This window comes from Vidua chalybeata, chromosome 16 (assembly GCF_026979565.1).
Source record: "Vidua chalybeata isolate OUT-0048 chromosome 16, bVidCha1 merged haplotype, whole genome shotgun sequence".
Lineage (NCBI taxonomy): Eukaryota > Metazoa > Chordata > Aves > Passeriformes > Viduidae > Vidua > Vidua chalybeata.
The window spans coordinates 5,218,826-5,235,883 of NC_071545.1; the positions used below are offsets into that span (position 1 = coordinate 5,218,826).

Here is a 17,058-nt window from a genome sequence, read left to right on the forward strand (position 1 = left end):
TAAAATATTGAAGTACTATGGAGGAAATATTTTCTTGATGGGCAGAAATGGACAGGGGCTCTGCAGTTTCCTTTCTCTGGTTGATTGAAACTGGTGATTAGGGCAAGACTCCAGTGCTGTGACTGACCCTCCTAAGCCATGTAGTTCCTCCTTCTCAAGAGGCAATGCCCTCCTGAGGAGAAGCTGGGTTTTATCCTAGGGAGCACATTCCTCAGTCCCAAAGGAACTACAGTACAGTGCTTCTTGCACCTTCTCAGATCATGCCTCTGGGATGGGCAGCAGCAAAGAGTAAATGCAAATTTCAGACTTACAGGCTGACCTAAGCCTAACACACAACATTCATTTATGTGTTTCAGTTGTACTGAATGACAAGATTAGCTGAAGCTGCCCAGGCTACTAATAATGTCCCTCTTGGTGACAGAGGTAGGGCCTGGATTGGAAGAGCAAAACAAGATCACAAGGTGCTTGTTAGTAATCTGTGCTTATCTCTTTGCAAGTAAATCCAATAAAACCTTTCATGAATCTGTCAGGACTCCCCAAGATTTAATAATGATCTGTTACACTAGAATATATTTATCAGCAGAGGTTGAGAAGTAATAAGTGCCTGTGTGGAGAGATAAGAAATAAAGTATAAAAAACCTCTAGGCAAAGATGCTCTAGGCTGTCTCTTGCTGAAAAACAAAAATTGAAATAGTTTTTTACCACACTTTTATGGGTAGTTGTAGCACAGCTGTCCTTTCATCCTGCATCTATTCTGTCTAATAGAGTTAGAAACCCCATGGAGCCAAATGCAAGAAGGATGTTATTGACATGTTTGCCAGCAAACATCCTGGAATAGCAAATGAAACAATGTGTTTTTCAGTGCTGGGAAGGTCTGTTTTGTTTGGGGAGATGCAGAGAGGTGTAGCTTGGTATTATTGACAGCAGCCTGCTGCTCAGTTGAAAGGATTCTTTGGGCTTTCTCCATCTCATTATTTTAGCAGGCTCTAGTTGTTTTTCCTTTGGCAGACAGGCACATTCATGAGCCTGGAGGACATGTACGTTCCTGTCACGCTGATCCAGACACCCAGCAAGAGTGATGGAGCAGGTGCCCTTCCTTAGAGCCAGCTCTGAGAGCAGATTTGTAACACTGCAAACCCTTGTGCTGGTCATGGCACTGCAAAGAGTTAGTGCCTGTTTGCCACGCCAGCCTGGAGCTGTTTGACTTGTCTACCACAGTTATATAATGGCTATTCAAGCATTTACTTCTTCCTGGTGTTAGTTCCTGACTGTGAACCCACATGCCAGCTCAGCTTCTGTCACAGCAGCTGGGCTTTCAGGATCCTCTCTTCCTCACTGGGGCCCCTCTGAGGAGGCACAAGGACGAGGGAGTGTTAGGAGGAAGACCAGACCCCTTGGCCCGAAGTGAAGAGAGCAGGAGAGAGACTCTGTGTGGATGCAAAAGGGTAAATCAGGGCTAACAGAGATCTGTGTTATGTAAGAGAATGGTGTCTCTGATACCATGGCATGCACGTATGTAACACCAGCAACAGGATTACAGGCTCTTACAGGCAACACCAGAGCTGATCCTTGAGCTTCCCAAACAATAGTGGCTGTGCTTTGGAGATTTCTAAAACACTTGATTTACTCTCAAAGGGGCTCTCAGTGGCAGCCACAGGTGCAGTTCTCAAGGACACAGCTCTCAATGTGTCATTCCCTCTAGCTGAACAACAGCTCTTCCCATGACAGCAGATGCCATGCAGGTTTAGTTGTTCTGTGTCCCAAATAGCCACTATTATTATCTTCATAATAATTGTAACAGATTTATCAGCATGACATGCTGCTAAAACAATATGGATATTCTCTTGTTTTCAGCTAAAATATTCCAAACTGAATTTATAATTGTTTTGTTAACACAGTCTCCTAATGCTCCATTGCTTAAACAGATTAATCAGGGCTGTTGTCATTCTGCTGGAATGGGGATTCAGAAGCACAATAAGCTTTTGTAACAAAATTACCATGGTCTAACTTCTTGAGCAGTAGGGAAGATGAGGTTTCCAACTGTTTCTACAAGGAAATTTAAAAGATGATGTTAATCTCTGATGCTGGTATTTCATACATTAGAGATCAGGCTTTAAATGAAATTTCTGGCCTCCTTCGAAGATTATTTTTCTTAACAGCAGATAAATTGGTTTTGCTTGTAAGAAGCAAGTTATCCTGTAGATTATCAATGGGTATAAATTAAGCACCTTCATTGTGTTAAAACTGAAGCTTGGTTTCTTAGTAAGAAGGATAAACTGTTGCATCTTTTTCCAAGCAAAAATTTGTCAAAGTAAGGAAATGGGTGTGCCAGAGCTCCCAACAGCAGTGCTGTGCTGTGCCCTGCACCCAGACATGCTGCTGAGGGACAAAGACCCCAGAGGATTGTCCTACTTCAAATTATTACTAAATTATTACCTCCATTATTACTAAAAATATTAGTTTAAAATATAGAAGCTACACATAAACAATCAAGCATGAAGTTATGGTTATTCTCTAGATTATGCTTTACATTACTTCATTGAAACCAGGTAAAAAGAACTGCTTTCTTTCTTTGTTCTTTTTAATTAGGTTACAGCCATCCCTCTCTGATCAAGCTTTTACAGCAGCCACAGAACCTGGTAAGTGAATTAGAACATGGAGGATGTGAAGAAGTTCTCTCTCTCCTTGTTGTGGGCTTTCTGTTTTTCTTAGACTGATAGTGAATGTTAATGATTCAATTTAATGTATAATAGGATCTGCTTGCTTTACTTCTCACCAAATGGAAAGAGCTTTGTAGTGTTTAAGAAGACACCTAAACCTCTGGGAATTTTTACAAATAGTAAACATTTAGGTGTTGCAAGCCTTTGATATATTTGCAGGCACATTTAAATCATAGGTCAAATGTACTGTCTCAAATTAACCATTTTAATAATGTTTTGTGAAGATTTTTTGAGCCTCACACGTCTCAGAATGAGTATTTGTGTTGAGAAGGACTGAAGGATGCTGATAAATGTGCAAGCTTGAGCTGCACTGAAAATATGAGTGTTTTGGGGGAGGCTGTGTGTCCCCTCTGGAGACCCACTGAGACTTAACTTATCAATGCTCAACCTTTAATTTCAGTCATTACTTGTCCAACAAGAAAAACAACAAACAAAAAAAAAAGGGCAAATAAAGCTGCTTGGCAGTTGGCAAATTTATTGAGCTTGTCCTTCTCTGAGAAAATTTAATTTAAAATAAAGAGTAGCATGGTATGAATCAAATAAGATTACCCACAAAGACCAAGAGCAGCAATGAATCCATTTTAATCCGTGACACAATTTAAATTAATTGCATAAATGTGACATTCATCTCCATTAGTGCGCTGGGGAGGCTGAGGGGCTTTTTCCAGAGCTGCTCCTTAGAAACCCCTGTGTGGGCTGCAGGCTGCTGTTCCCTGACACCAAAATTACCTTTCCCAAAGGTGTGAATCCTGATGTGGTCGGTGCACAGCACCACTGACGTTGGAAGGGACCTCAGGTGGTCTCTTGGCCAACCTCCTGCTCCAAGATGGGTGGCTGTGAGATGAGACCAGGGTGCTCAGGGTTTTATCTAGGACCTTGAAGATCTCCAAAAGAGCAGCCTGTTTCACTGCTTCACTGTTCTCTACCTGCAAAACCTTTTCCCTATACCCAAATCAGTACTTCTCATGCTTTGATTCATGCCCATGGCTTCTCATCTTCCATTGAAGAGCCTGGAGCCTTGGCTCCACCTTCCCAGTGTTCCAAAATGGTCTGTCTTGAAGCTCAGTAAGGATGAAAATGCTGCTATCCTAACTGAATTCAGCTACTCAAACTGAAAGCAAGTAATAAAGATTCTAAAGCATATTTCCTGTGTATAAGGAAAATGAAGATTGAGCAGTTAAAATGGCAAAATTGAAGAGGAAATGTCAGTGTGCCTGCACTTTCCTAATGTGTCCTGCAAGAATAACATAGTGAGGATTAGATAGAAAAACATATGCTAAGGCAGGAATAGTAATCTCTACCTTAAAACTACTTGTGCCCTGATACAGATTTCTGCCTGGTATTTATAATTAGAATAAAATGGCACTGCTTTGATATCAACATTTTTTCCCTGTGATAGTAAGACCTAACAATTCCTCTTCCATTGTCTTTTTAGAGCACTTTTATCAACAGACCTGCCCTAGGGATTTTACCTCCAGAGAATTTTACAGAAAAACTGAAGGAGTCTTTGCTATCAGTAAGTTTGAGATACCTTTGGACTGATCACTATTATTGTCATCATTCTTATTATTACTTTGCACTATACTTGTGTTCAGTATTTCAAGAATAATTTTCTGTCTTTGCTGACAGGTGGCTCCTAAGGGTTTGTCACAGGTGATGACCATGTCTTGTGGATCCTGCTCTAATGAAAATGCCTTTAAAGCAATATTCATGTGGTACAGAGTAAGTAAAGCATTAAGGTATTTTTGTAGGTTTAGATGTAGAAATGAGTATTTACTCATAATCAGAATTGTTATTGCAAAACAAAGTGAAGCTTAGAGGTTGTCTTGCTCATGAAGTTGTTTATATTCAATCTAGTATAAAATCTTTATTAAAACCTCTTTGTCTAAGCTTTTACTTCATATTGACACAACTTCAGAAGTTACAAAGTAAAGGAAATAAAGAAAATGCAGATTGCAGTCAGCATGTGAAAGCCACAGACAGGGTATTCCTTGACTGCAGTCCTGAATACCAGCATTCCTGGTCTGTGGTTCAGCCATAAATGCATTGGTTACAACTACAGGAACACTCATGTTGGGTTGTTTGGGTTTTTTGCAGAACAAGGAGAGGGGCCATAATAATGTCACAAAAGAAGAACTGGAATCTTGCATGATTAACCAGGTAACATTTGTTCTTTACCACACCTACAGATGTACCACTGGTTTGGGCTTGGAAGGGAAGATTGGGAGGAAAAGTTTGGTTTGCTGAACCAAACTTCCACATCTGAAGTGGAATATGGGCTTTGCACATTTAGGAAATGGTGAAATACAGACTGCTCCCAACAAATATCAGGGAGTCATCAGGAATGCATGGGGAGCAGCACAGGGGAGCCCCAGCCTCTCCTCACTGAGCCCCCACAGCCCCAAGGCTACCCCCAGGCACAGCCACCCCATAAACATGTGCTCCTAATTTGTGTTCAAAGGGGTGACTGTGCTGAAGGCTCAGCCTGGTCTGAGCTCACCTGTGCTTGATGTCAGGGCACAGCATCCACACCAAGGATTCAGCCGTGTAAACACCGGGGTTTGGGAGCTGGGGCAGGCTTGGGGTGACCAGTGTACTTGCTGAAGGGGAGGCTGTAACAATTTGTGGTGCCTGCTGGAAGAGGAGCTCAGGGGGCAGTGGGGGGGATGTTTGCCCCTGGCTGACCCCACTGTGTGCTCTGCTTGCAGCCCCCTGGCTGCCCTGACTACGCCATGCTCTCCTTCATGGGCGGCTTCCATGGCAGGACCCTGGGTAAGCTGTCCCTCACCCCTCAGCTCACTGTGCTTGTCCTTACACACATAGTACCAGTGGAGAAGTTGTAGGTTCATTAAGGCTTGCCTTGGAAGCCCCACCAGCACTGGAATGTTTGAGTGACATTAGGAATTGATCTTGTGTTTTTTGAAGAAGAATTTTCAGACATGCTGTTATTTTCATTCTGAATCTGCAGTTTCCTGTCTGTGCTCATGGAAATCTAACTCCTGGGGTAAAATCTCCACAAACATGCTGTCACTCACTTTCACTGGTTTATATCAGCTCAGTCCTTGTTCTAAGCATGTTACCTGAGAGTGCTGTAACTGTGAGCTTTGTGTCTTTGGAGGGATGAAATCCACCTTGTCTGAGTAACCTGTTCAGACTGACAGAGGTTCTCCTGCCCTTCTGGAACAGTGCATGTGGAAACTGATGCTTAAGATCTAGAGCAATCCATTTAAGCCTGACTAAATCCAATTACCCAGTATTTCAGAAGACAGTAAAAACATAGAGCAGTTAAGAGAATTCTACAGTCAGGCCATTTTTCACCTCTTGGTGGCTTTTTCTTGTATTGATCCTAGATGGGTATTATTTTAATTTTTCCCTCTCTGGACTTAGGTTGCTTAGCTACAACTCACTCTAAAGCAATTCACAAACTGGACATTCCCTCACTGGATTGGCCTATTGCTCCATTTCCAAGGCTAAAGTATCCCCTGGAAGACTTTGTGAAAGAGAATCAACAGGAAGAAGCCCGTTGTTTAGAGGAGGTAAAAAATTCCCTGGCAGCTTTCTGTCGTTTTTGATTTGAAATAATGAATAGTGTTGGTAGGATTAGTGCTTTTCACTAAAAGAATGTTTTCAAGGATTGGAACAGCCTGTGATTGGACCAGCATTCACTGTTGTTTACAGTCAGACCTGTCTCCCTGCCAGCTCACTGGGAATTCAGGGCTGCATGAGTGATACCAAAGTGAAATTTCACCCTCAGAACTCGGTTGTATCACAGTGAACTCATCTGCCAGCTCTTGCCAAAGGGCCATGGGCTGAGAGAGAGCACAGTGTGGATAACTGTGGATAACCCTCTCTGCAGAGAGAACCTCTAAGAGTATTTCAGCCTTTCCAGCTTCTCCATGGCAGCTTCTGGCATAAAGCTCTGATTGTGCAGAGATGGACCTGCGAGTCCACTTAGCCAAACCTGCCTCACTTCAGAGAACACAGCACAGCAAATGCTGGGTTTCCCTGGGGCTGCTCCAGGGTAGCTTTGCTGGGAGAAGTGCAGTGCTGGATGCCATTATTCTAAAAGCAAACAAACAAACCAAAAAGCCAAACGGTTTCTTAGCAAGTCTGTGCTTGGCTTACTGGCCCCCTTTGGAAACCATTGCCTTGCACAGCCTGCAGGGGCTGTGGCCCTGAGGGCTGTGAGAGGGATTTCAATCACAAACACACCATTAATTGCAGCAACTGGCACTAGGAGGTTAATGAGAATTATCTGTCAGGCCCTTACAACAACAGAATTTGTGAACTATTTCATCTGATTAATTTTAATAGATCTGAAGTGGGTGACTGGAAAAAGTGAATTTTCCAGATTACCTTTTCTAATACATTAGCAGAGTTTTGGTTTCTGACACAAAATCTATCCCCTTCCATATCACTTAGGTGGAATGACAGCAGTGGCACAGTGAGCTGCAGTGGTGCTGGCACACTGCCAGCTGAACCTGGCTAGAGCTTTCACAACACTGTAGATAAATGTGCAGCTACTTAGAGTGTGATTTAAACCCATCCAGGAGCAGCAAGGCAGTGGTGAATGCTGGAGGAACCACTTGTTAATCCTCTGTGCTTCCTGGTACCTTTATAGCCAGGAATTTCCATGCAAAGTTGAAGTTCTGATGAGATTTCATCTAGCTGGGAGGAAATGTGCAAATGTTCTGGAAGGAGGATGTAGCACAAGTGTCTGTTTTACAGGTGGAAGACCTGATTGTAAAGTACAGGAAAAAGAAGAAGATTGTGGCTGGAATCATTGTGGAACCGATACAGTCAGAGGGTGGGGACAATCATGCTTCAGATGACTTCTTCAGAAAGCTGCGAGATATTGCCAGAAAGGTAATAAAACATTTCTCTGGGCACTCAGGGGTAGCTAAAACATGCACCCACACATTGTGTCTCCAGAGGCTTTGCCCTGCCCCAGGCTCTTGGAGGGTTTCACAGACCTCCTTAGCAGCAGTCAGGGTAGTTATGTACCACATACCAGCAATCCCTGCTCTCTTCCATTTGATTCACACCTAATGCTTTCCTCAGTCCAATAAATTATCTTCTAATTTCCAAGTGAGAGAGAAATTACTCTGATTCATTAGCTATGAATTTTGCAGGTGTGTTCTTTAAGTGATCATGCTTATTGGTTGAAGAGGTTCCGCTTCTGAAGCAGGTTGTGAAAAGTATAAACTTTTAATGACATGATTTTAATTGCAAAAAAAAAAAGCTGAAACACAACTTGAGTCCAGCCACAGTGCTGATGTTCCAATAAAACAATGAAAAGGACAGATGTCTTGGTACTTGGAATGTAAAGTTACACATTTAAAAGCTATGACCCTCAGTAATACTTACTCCATGCTTTTTTTCACCCTCAAAAAAACATTTGTGTGCTGAAGAGATGCTGCCTTCAGAAGTACTTACCCATTGCTTTTAAATACAGAATTATGATACAGCTTGCTCTCCTGTCACAAAGTTTGGACAAAATAGTCCTTCACATAAAAACCCCACATTGCCAGCTCACAAGTAGCTCTTTCAGCAGAGTTGTCTGAAAGGCAGCTTTTCATGCCCCCTAAAATGACCAGCTCATGCTGCTGGTACTGCCTCTGTGCCACATAATGCCTGACTCTGACTGGGGGCAGAGACTTCATATTTCTAACAAACAAAGCCCCTAGAAATGACACTCTGCTTCCCTCAGGGCCTTTGAAAATGCCACCTCTGCTTCTCCCAGATGTTTTCAGGTGTCCTCTAGAAATGCTCAAGACTGTATAAAAACATATACTTGATGAGTATGGGCAGAAAACAAGTTTCTAGTGCCTTCCTGAAAAAAGAGCTGAATTTTTAATTGTAAAATCTGACACATGAGTGGCATTGGTGATGGGGTTGAGGAGGGGAGGTTGGGGCAGTGAAGGGAGAAGAAGGAGGGGTGTAGCCTGTGATTGGCTTGTGTTGATGTGTTCACTAAGGGAGGTGTTTCTGGTTTGGGAAGGAGGGCTCATGTTCCCTGCTCCTCACGTGTGTCTCTGCAGCATGGCTGTGCTTTCCTGGTGGACGAGGTGCAGACGGGAGGTGGCTGCACAGGAAAATTCTGGGCACACGAGCACTGGGGCCTGGATGACCCAGCTGATGTGGTAACATTCAGTAAGAAGATGATGACAGGAGGATTTTTCCACAAAGAGGAGTTCAGGCCAAACGCTGTAAGATTTTTTGATGAAACTTGGACTCTGTGCTAGTTGGTGACTCCCTGAGGAGTGTCTGTAACATCCATGGAAGGGACAAGGTGCACTCCAGCAGTGCAGGTTCAGCTGGATGGGGCTGCTGTTTTACAGGAACTTGCTGTGTGCTCACACAACAGTTGTCATCACCTCTTCCCTTTTATTCCAGTTGTTGTCAGTCACCAAGGTCATAAAGCTGGTTGGGGTGGGGGGAGAGGAGAACTGGGTTAAGCCTAATGGAATAAACCTTCAGTACAAAATCAAACCACAAACTGACATCTTCTTCTGTAGGGCAACTTGGGAATTTCAGAGCTTGTGTGTCAGCATTACAGATTCTGTCAGCAAAATTTCTTCTTTGCACTAATGACATTTTAGATGTAATAAATGAAAAGTCAAATTTAGGGAAAGAACATAAAGCTTGGTGTAAAACCTGTATAGATGATGCTGATTTCCTATCAGCTGTAGCTGTGTTTCTATGAGACATCAGAGTAGCAAGGCAGAGTGCACTAAATGAGAAACATGAAGTAATCACCCTGTGTTTCAGCTCAGCAATGGGATTTAGCTTTACAACATAAAAAAAGGGGGTTGGTGAGATTAGTGCATGCCTTTTCATATACCACATGTTTGCACTGCCAGTGTGATACTTTGCTTTTCTTAATTTATAGTTATTTGCCTGTTAACATGTTCCACAACTCTTTTTCCACTCTTTCCCAAGCCCTACCGGATTTTTAACACCTGGCTTGGAGATCCATCCAAGAACCTCATGCTTGCTGAAGTCATTAAGGTTATTAAAACGGAAGACCTTCTAAACAATGCAACCCACGCTGGGAAAGCACTACTGACTGGGCTGTTGGATTTGCAGGTAAACATCTGGAAGGACTGTGGATAAAAAGGAGAAATTGGTGCTGAAGTAGGATCTGACCTCATCCAGTTTAAACACTTGGGCTGAGGAGCTAGAGCTGGGGTCTAGACCATTATAGTAACTTCAACACAGGCCTGAATAACTGTGTCCCATTTGGAATTGAAGTAAACTTTCTTTTACTGACTTAAAAATGCTGGGTTTATATAGCTTAATCCAATATAAAGGGTGATCCTCAGAATATCTGAAGATATATACTGCAGCTGATTAAATTACTTTGCTAGAAGGCTTTATTACCATAAGCCGTTGGTATTTCTTTGTCCTAAAGTTCTTTTCAAAGGAAGGTCCTTCCATATTTTGTTCCAATTCTGCTGAGTTGTTGAAATAAGAGAATTGTATCTTTCCCTCCCTTGTTTAAGGGACAGCTTCTACTGTGGAGCTCTACAGACAGGCATTTAAAGATAGGCTTGCAGGTGCTCACCTCTCAAAGGCATTTTGCACAGAAACACAGTCTCTGCTCTCTCCACACCTTTAACACATAGCAGAGAATACTATAATCTCATACTCTGGAGGGCCAGAATACAACTAATCCTATCCAGAAGATTGCTCTTCCAGAAGATGAGGACTGTGATTGAGAATAAGTGACACAGATACTACTGGCAAGGCTCTCAGTGCAGGGTAAGAATGAGCTGGTTTCTAGCCCCAGTGCAGATGGTTTATGCTCAGTTTTTCCTGGAGTCCACTGTAGATGTAAATAAGGTGTGTTATGCTCATTCCAAAGAATATTTTACTTGACCCAGCTCATGGGTCAGATTCATTCTCCCTCCCTGCTTTGTGTGGGGCTCTGCAGGCTGAGCAGAGCACGAGGCCATGTGAGCCACGCTCCACTCCAGCGGAGCGAGGAGGCAGCAGGGTTTCCACCTGGCAGAGCCAGCCTTGCCACCAGGTGCCCTCTGTTGCAGCACCTGCCATGTGCTTGTCTCTCCTCTCTCTGCAGGCTCGTTACCCCCATCTCATCAGCAGAGTGAGAGGAAGAGGAACATTCTGTTCGTTTGACACTCCAAATGATGCAACTAGAAACAAGTTAATTACAATAGCCAGAAACAAAGGTAAGAAGCTGTGTGTGTGGATGAGCTTCCCGTGACAGACAGTAGTATTTACATGTGGAGGTAATGCTTCACATTTTCCTTTTCATATCATGCATGAGTATTTCAGTATCAGAGGACAGTAGTGAAGAGTTGGATTTAGTTGACAAAGTTGGATTTAGACTTTTCTGGAAATACTTGTCAGAGACCTCAGAGCAGTCTGTTGCGTGGTGTGTACATTTACCAGTCTCTGCAGGTCTGAGGTTACTGGAAGAGATCTGTGTAGGGGATGAGTTTTTGTGACATCAGGTTCAGAATCCTCTGCAGTGACTTTAGGTGCCCATGGACATGGCTTACTTTTAGAAACAGGAAAATTAGAAGAACGTTAATGTCACTCAGGAAAACACAGGCAGAAGAATGGTGAGTTTTATAAATACATAATTCCTATACCTAGGAATACCTAATGGTTAAATACCAGTGCCTAAAATGGGCACAGATCTACAGTGGCATCCCTCTTTTCCCACAGAACTGTTAACAGCTGCAGACAGGCCCAGGTATGCAGAGGAGAACCTTGGGATCCACACCTGAACTTCTCTTTGTATCTGTGGGCCCTGTGTTTGCTACTGTCGCTTTTTGCTGTTACTCCTATCTCTTGAAAGAAGCAGGCAGGGTGCATCTAAACTGTGGTGAAACTACTTTTATAGTGTAAAAGATACCATTCTTTGTTCTTGGAAACTAAGCCAGCAGGGAGAGAAGACAAGTGGTTTGTTTCATGGTAAACCAAGGTTCTGCTTTGAGGCAGGGTAAGATCAGCTTAATAATATGGATTCTCATTCAAACATTTCTAATAATTTATTTTGGGCTAAAAAGTGCATTTAAAGCACTGCAGGGAGAGGTTTGCAGGCACTGAGACATTTTAACTTTTTATCATAAAAAAACAAATTAGTTTAAAAACCAATGCAAAGAAACCACCTGTGTCTTGTTGTGGCACCAAGACACTTCAGCAGGAGAGTACTGCAGCTCTGAAATCTCAGATGTGTTTGAGCTCTGTGCTGGATGGATTCTTTCCATGGCTGTCAGGATTAGTCCCAATACTCCAAGTGTTTTATAGAACAGCTCCAGGCACCCACAGTGTTCTTCTAAGCTGCTGTGAAGCTTGAGGCCATTCACACCACAATGTGCTGTATCATGGTGTGGCTAGCAGGATTTGGGGAGCTTCTGTTGGCCCTCCACAGTGAGGGTATCCCCACTGAGAGACCTGAATTTTTCTGGCTATTTGGCAAAGATGGAAATGACTAGAGGACCTATTGTGTTCTCATTTCAGGTGTTGTCCTGGGAGGCTGTGGAGACAGATCCATCCGTTTTCGTCCCACGCTGATCTTCAAGGACCACCACGCACACCTCTTCCTGAACATTTTCAGTGACATCTTAGCAAACTTCAAGTAAAAAGCAGTTCCCTTGCACTGAACAGCTGATTATGAAATTAGTTTGCATTAATTCATGTCTTCTCTACTTACAAGATAAGTGTAAAGTCATAAACTGAGGTTTGTGTTCTGTCTGTAATCCTGCCCAAGGCAAGATGCTCCATGCACACATGCCCCAGGCAGAGCATTGGCACTGGTCACCAGCAGGTACATGCAGCTGTCCCTCACTGTGCATCCCCAGAACCTCCCTCTTCTGGCCTGGGCCATGTTAACTGCAGAGTCCTCCCTACAGCCATGTCCCTGACTCTGCACTGTCTGAGCAGGACCTGGAACAGTCTGTTTCCACAGGTGGCCCTGGTAGATTTGCATCCAGAAGCAGCAAGTGTGGCCAAACACTGAGAGCCACACGCCTGCCACACAGAGTGCCATTCTCTAATGGCAGCTGGAATCAAATCAGTGTTTCAAGGAGAGCTCTGCTTTCCACCACTGCCAAGCACAGTATTTTACAGAATAACTTCCAGCTTTATTCCCTCGAGTACAGGCATCTGCCACACCAACTGCATCAGGGCAGTTCTGCCCAGCCTGCACTCACTGCTTCACAGGGCACTGGTGCCCCCAGCCACACCTACAGCGCTGCAGGTGGCACTGAAGCCCTTGTCCTTTTGTCCTCATCACGGATGGGTTTTAAAACTTTTGACTTCTCTTACAAGCAGACTTGTACAGAGAAAACTCTACCCTGAAGTATGTAATTTGACAAAGCTTAGAGAACCATGCAAAGCACATTCTTCCACTTCTGCCAGCAGTCTAGAATGATTCCAGATAATTTTACTATTTGCCCAGAACACACAATAGCCATTAATTTATCTATTATAACTTCTACACGAATACTTGAGGTATTTTGTAAAACTAAAGCAGAAATGCCATTATCTGGTATCAGAGACACTACAGTGAAGGCCTAGTCCTGACTGCACATTTATAATGCAAAGTAATTCTATTTTTGTTCTAATAGTATATTCTAAGTCATCAATACTTCAGAGATCTTCTAGAAAGCCACAGGATCAAAAAATGTGTCAACAGTTCATTACTTTGTTTTTCTTCAGAGAATTGTTTTGGATGTCTCTTTACTGTTTGCTGAAGGCTGACTTGAACTAGATCTGGTGCCTTTCTTTTTATTTTTCTTGGTGAGCATCTGGATTTTGTTTACTAAGTTTAACTTTTTGTTGTGCACCAAAAAACAGGGACCACAATGGACTTTTACGGTTGCCCTTTCAGGATCTGACCACAATTTTTAAGTGCATAATAAGAAACAGAGAAGTTAAAATATTTACATGTTTAATACAGCTACCAAAATGTGAAAAGGTTCCTTACCTGCTTTGAGACGTGTTCATCATTCAGTGGTTTTCCCATTTTAAAGTACTGGTATTGGGGAACTCAATCACAGTCACTTCTGCCAGCTTAAACCCATTGGGATTTCTGTAAACCTCTGCAGAAAGCAGAATTCTGGTGCCAGCTGAGCAGGTTTTTGAAGAGAGGTTGTAGAAATCTGGGGGAAGGACTGGTAAAAATTGGTGTTCAACAAAACTCCATTGTCATCACTGTCCTCGTAAGTGTATTATCAGCAAAAGGAAAGTCAAACCAAGAACTGGATTTGACAGCATTTTGGGAATTAGTTTGTTCAACATATCAGTGCAGTAGTTTTAGTGAATGTCTCTAGCAAGTCTTGTACTTTTACAGAAGCAAAGGTCCAGTAATTTGAAGTCTTACCACATCTTCACTTTTATTATGACTACTCTAGGTGTTTTTATAATTTTTACTGACACTCAGTAACTGTATAATTGTGTACAACATGTTGATGAAATCGTTAGAGAATACATAGAAAGCACTGCAGCTGAAGTATATAAAGTTAATATTGTTTACAGCATACTGTAGACAGTGCCAAATAAATGTTTAAACAAATACTTAAGTACACTTCATGGTGTAACTAGTAACTGTACACAGATTCATAACAAATGACATCAATCATGTGTAATCAATATTCTTAAATAAAATATTTATAATTGAACTTCTCCAAGGCTTTTCATTTTACACCCAGTACATGCCTAAACTGAACCATTAGTGCATATATTAAATACATTCTGATGAAGATAAACCTCAAAAAAATGCAGTATACCTGTACAGCCCACTGTATTTTGCTGCCATGGTGTTTACACCAAGGAACATTTGGATTTCTTCTGATATTGCGGTGCTACACAGTGCCAGCCAAAACTGAAACTCACAGAACCCCATTAGGAAAAGTTAAACATGAGAAATAGTAATTCAGGGTTACCCTGTGCACTTAAATGGCAATTTTAGTTAAGTGATCCTTTGCTGATCTGCCAAGAAACAGAGGTTTCACTTCACATGAGGAAAAAATAAGGAAAGAACACTCCAGATTATTGGTGAGTCAGTTTATTTGCCAGTTTCAAATTAAGCTAGAACTACAAGAGGGGTGTAAGGAGTTATCTTGCTTCTGACAATTCAAAAAATGTGTTACATGTTATAGGTGATATGTTTGGTTCTTTCTAGGATTTAAATTCCTCATTTCTGCTGAGGTTTTGGAAGAGGAGAAATCATACCATGGAATAAGACCACAGTCCTTCATGGAGACAGGTGCTGCTTTTCCCATTCCAAGGAAGAATGGCAATTTCTCTAAGAGGCTCCTGAAATACTGTCCCAGCCTTTAACCTACCAGCTCAGCTGCCAGTGTCTCTTGCAGCCACACCCTTGTTTTGCCCAGTTCCACTCCCATCCTGGAGGACCCTCCTGAGGCCAGGACAGCCCACACTGGACAGTTCCCTCAACTGCATTAACACGTGAGCATGTCCCTCTCTGACGTTCAGCAGTGCCCATCATATGGATGTACCAGACCAGCTTTAATTTCCAGAGGCTTCCAGAGGCTTCCCAGCCAACCTGAAATTAGCTAAAGCAAACACTGAGTTCGAAGTGAGGGTGCTCTGGCAGCTCCTGCATTTCATTTCAAGAGATTTTTCATGTTTCATAACCACCAAAGAGGCCAACAGAAACAGTCAGGGTCAGCCCCAGTAATTTGGCCTCCTGTGGCACATTCCAAGGACACTTCAGGCTTGGAATGCTGTGACATTACTGAATCCTACATGGAACAGACACTCCTCACACCATACACAAGCTGCAAGACCTTTAATCCAGTTGGCTGTGCCTTACCACTGTGACTTTCTACACTGGGTGCAGTTACAGCAGGCTTTGCACAGGAAAAGGATAGGGATGTGTAGTTTGGTAAACTACTTAAACCTCGTGGAACAATAAGCACAATGAACATGGAACATGGAAAGTCATTCGAAATTAGCTGCTGTGTCACACAAATTCTCCAAATATTTGAGTAAATTTCTGTCTGTCTACAATCTGGCCATACTTAATTGTAAAATACAAAGTATCTGTACTGTTATACCGTTTGAACTGGTGAAGTAGCTCATCCTTGCTATCTCCAACTTCATCCAAAGTCACCACTGTCTCTATGGGACAGTAAATATCATTACGTCTTCCCCAAAATGTCAAGTGGGCCACTCTGACAGTTTGTCCAGTTTCACTTAAGTAGATGAATCCAATAATTCTTCTGAAAAAGTAGCTCATACCATACAGCATTGCCCCAGCAAAGACAGCAATGCCAGTTGTATAGAAGAGGATATTCTGAGACACCTGGTCCTGCAGGTAGAGGTAGTAGATGGGAGGCAGCATGACCATGGAGGTGGCAGTCTGCAGCAGCTTCAGTCTCGACAGGACCCTGCAGTATTTTATCCCTGGGAACCTGTAGACCAGTTTGAACTCTTCTGTCCTCTCATCCACAGCCTTCTGCTGGACCACTGCGGCAGGGGCTGAGTGGGACAGACACACAGACGGCTCTCGCGGTCTCCGGAGATAATTACTGACACCATGAACTCGCTGCGTTTGTGACTGCAAACACTCCCACGAACCAAAAATCCAGGGCAGGAGAGCAGCTTCCCTTCTCCACGACCTTGTCCAGAGCTCCTTCGGTAGAGATCTCCCAAAAGCTGCTGTTGTGCAGACTTTAGTCCTAAGTGTGCAGAGCCAAGCCTGTAAGGTAGGATTCCCAGAGGTCATCGTTTGAGTGCTCTTTAAAACCCAATCAGTGAGCTCAGAGTTGGCCCCTCGGGGGCCTACAGACAGTAAAGCACAACCCCCGGGTCACTGTAAGCTTAAACCAGTGCCCTGATAGAAACTGTTTTTTGTGCTCGCATCCCTGGAAAACTTTGCTAACACAACTGATATCAGTGAGCTCAGTGACCGACCTTACACAGCCCCTGCCTCTCGCTGTCTGAGCAACATCCCAGGGAAAGCTGCTCAAATCACCGACTCGTTAAAGAACCACTTTAACAGCAGTTTTAGGGAAACAGAAAAGAAAAATGAACTAAACAGGGTAAAGGGGAGGAGAGCGCGAGGAGGCCGAAGGAGGGAGCAGACGCTGGGAAGGCGCAGAACTGCAGAGCAAAGGCAGGAAGGGAAGTTCCGCGCTGCCCCCGCCATGCTGCAACACGCGGGCACGTATCCGTGCAAGGACCCGTCACCGAGCGGCCCGCGATGGGACGGGAAGGCGACAGGGATGGAAAAGGGGAAAGGCAAGGAGACGGGGCAAGGGGCGAGGGAGGGGAAGGGGGACCAGCCCGCCCCACAGCCCCGGCCCTCACCGCCGCCATGGCCCCGCCGGCTCTC

General features: G+C 43.4%; 2 protein-coding genes across 4 annotated transcripts in view; one reads left to right on the forward strand and one right to left on the reverse strand.

Annotated features, from left to right (window-relative positions):
• The window catches only part of ABAT (4-aminobutyrate aminotransferase), a 49,623-nt gene extending 35,246 nt beyond the window's left edge, over window positions 1-14,377 (forward strand). For all 3 annotated transcript variants that reach the window (XM_053957744.1, XM_053957745.1, XM_053957742.1), the window contains exons 6-16: window positions 2,590-2,639; window positions 4,156-4,236; window positions 4,350-4,442; window positions 4,818-4,880; window positions 5,429-5,492; window positions 6,108-6,256; window positions 7,449-7,586; window positions 8,762-8,929; window positions 9,663-9,809; window positions 10,804-10,915; window positions 12,216-14,377. In XM_053957744.1, coding sequence (XP_053813719.1) covers window positions 2,590-2,639; window positions 4,156-4,236; window positions 4,350-4,442; window positions 4,818-4,880; window positions 5,429-5,492; window positions 6,108-6,256; window positions 7,449-7,586; window positions 8,762-8,929; window positions 9,663-9,809; window positions 10,804-10,915; window positions 12,216-12,337 — 1,187 coding nt within the window. In that variant the 3' untranslated portion in view covers window positions 12,338-14,377. The remainder of the gene's footprint in view (window positions 1-2,589; window positions 2,640-4,155; window positions 4,237-4,349; window positions 4,443-4,817; window positions 4,881-5,428; window positions 5,493-6,107; window positions 6,257-7,448; window positions 7,587-8,761; window positions 8,930-9,662; window positions 9,810-10,803; window positions 10,916-12,215) is intronic.
• A 1,118-nt stretch (window positions 14,378-15,495) lies between these two features.
• Window positions 15,496-17,053, reverse strand: TMEM186 (transmembrane protein 186). The gene is made up of 2 exons (XM_053957746.1): window positions 17,034-17,053; window positions 15,496-16,422 (listed from the first exon to the last, which is right to left on the reverse strand). Exons 1-2 carry the CDS (start codon window positions 17,040-17,042, stop codon window positions 15,685-15,687), a joined length of 747 nt encoding a protein of 248 aa, XP_053813721.1. The 5' UTR covers window positions 17,043-17,053; the 3' UTR covers window positions 15,496-15,684.
• Window positions 17,054-17,058: the final 5 nt, after the last annotated feature.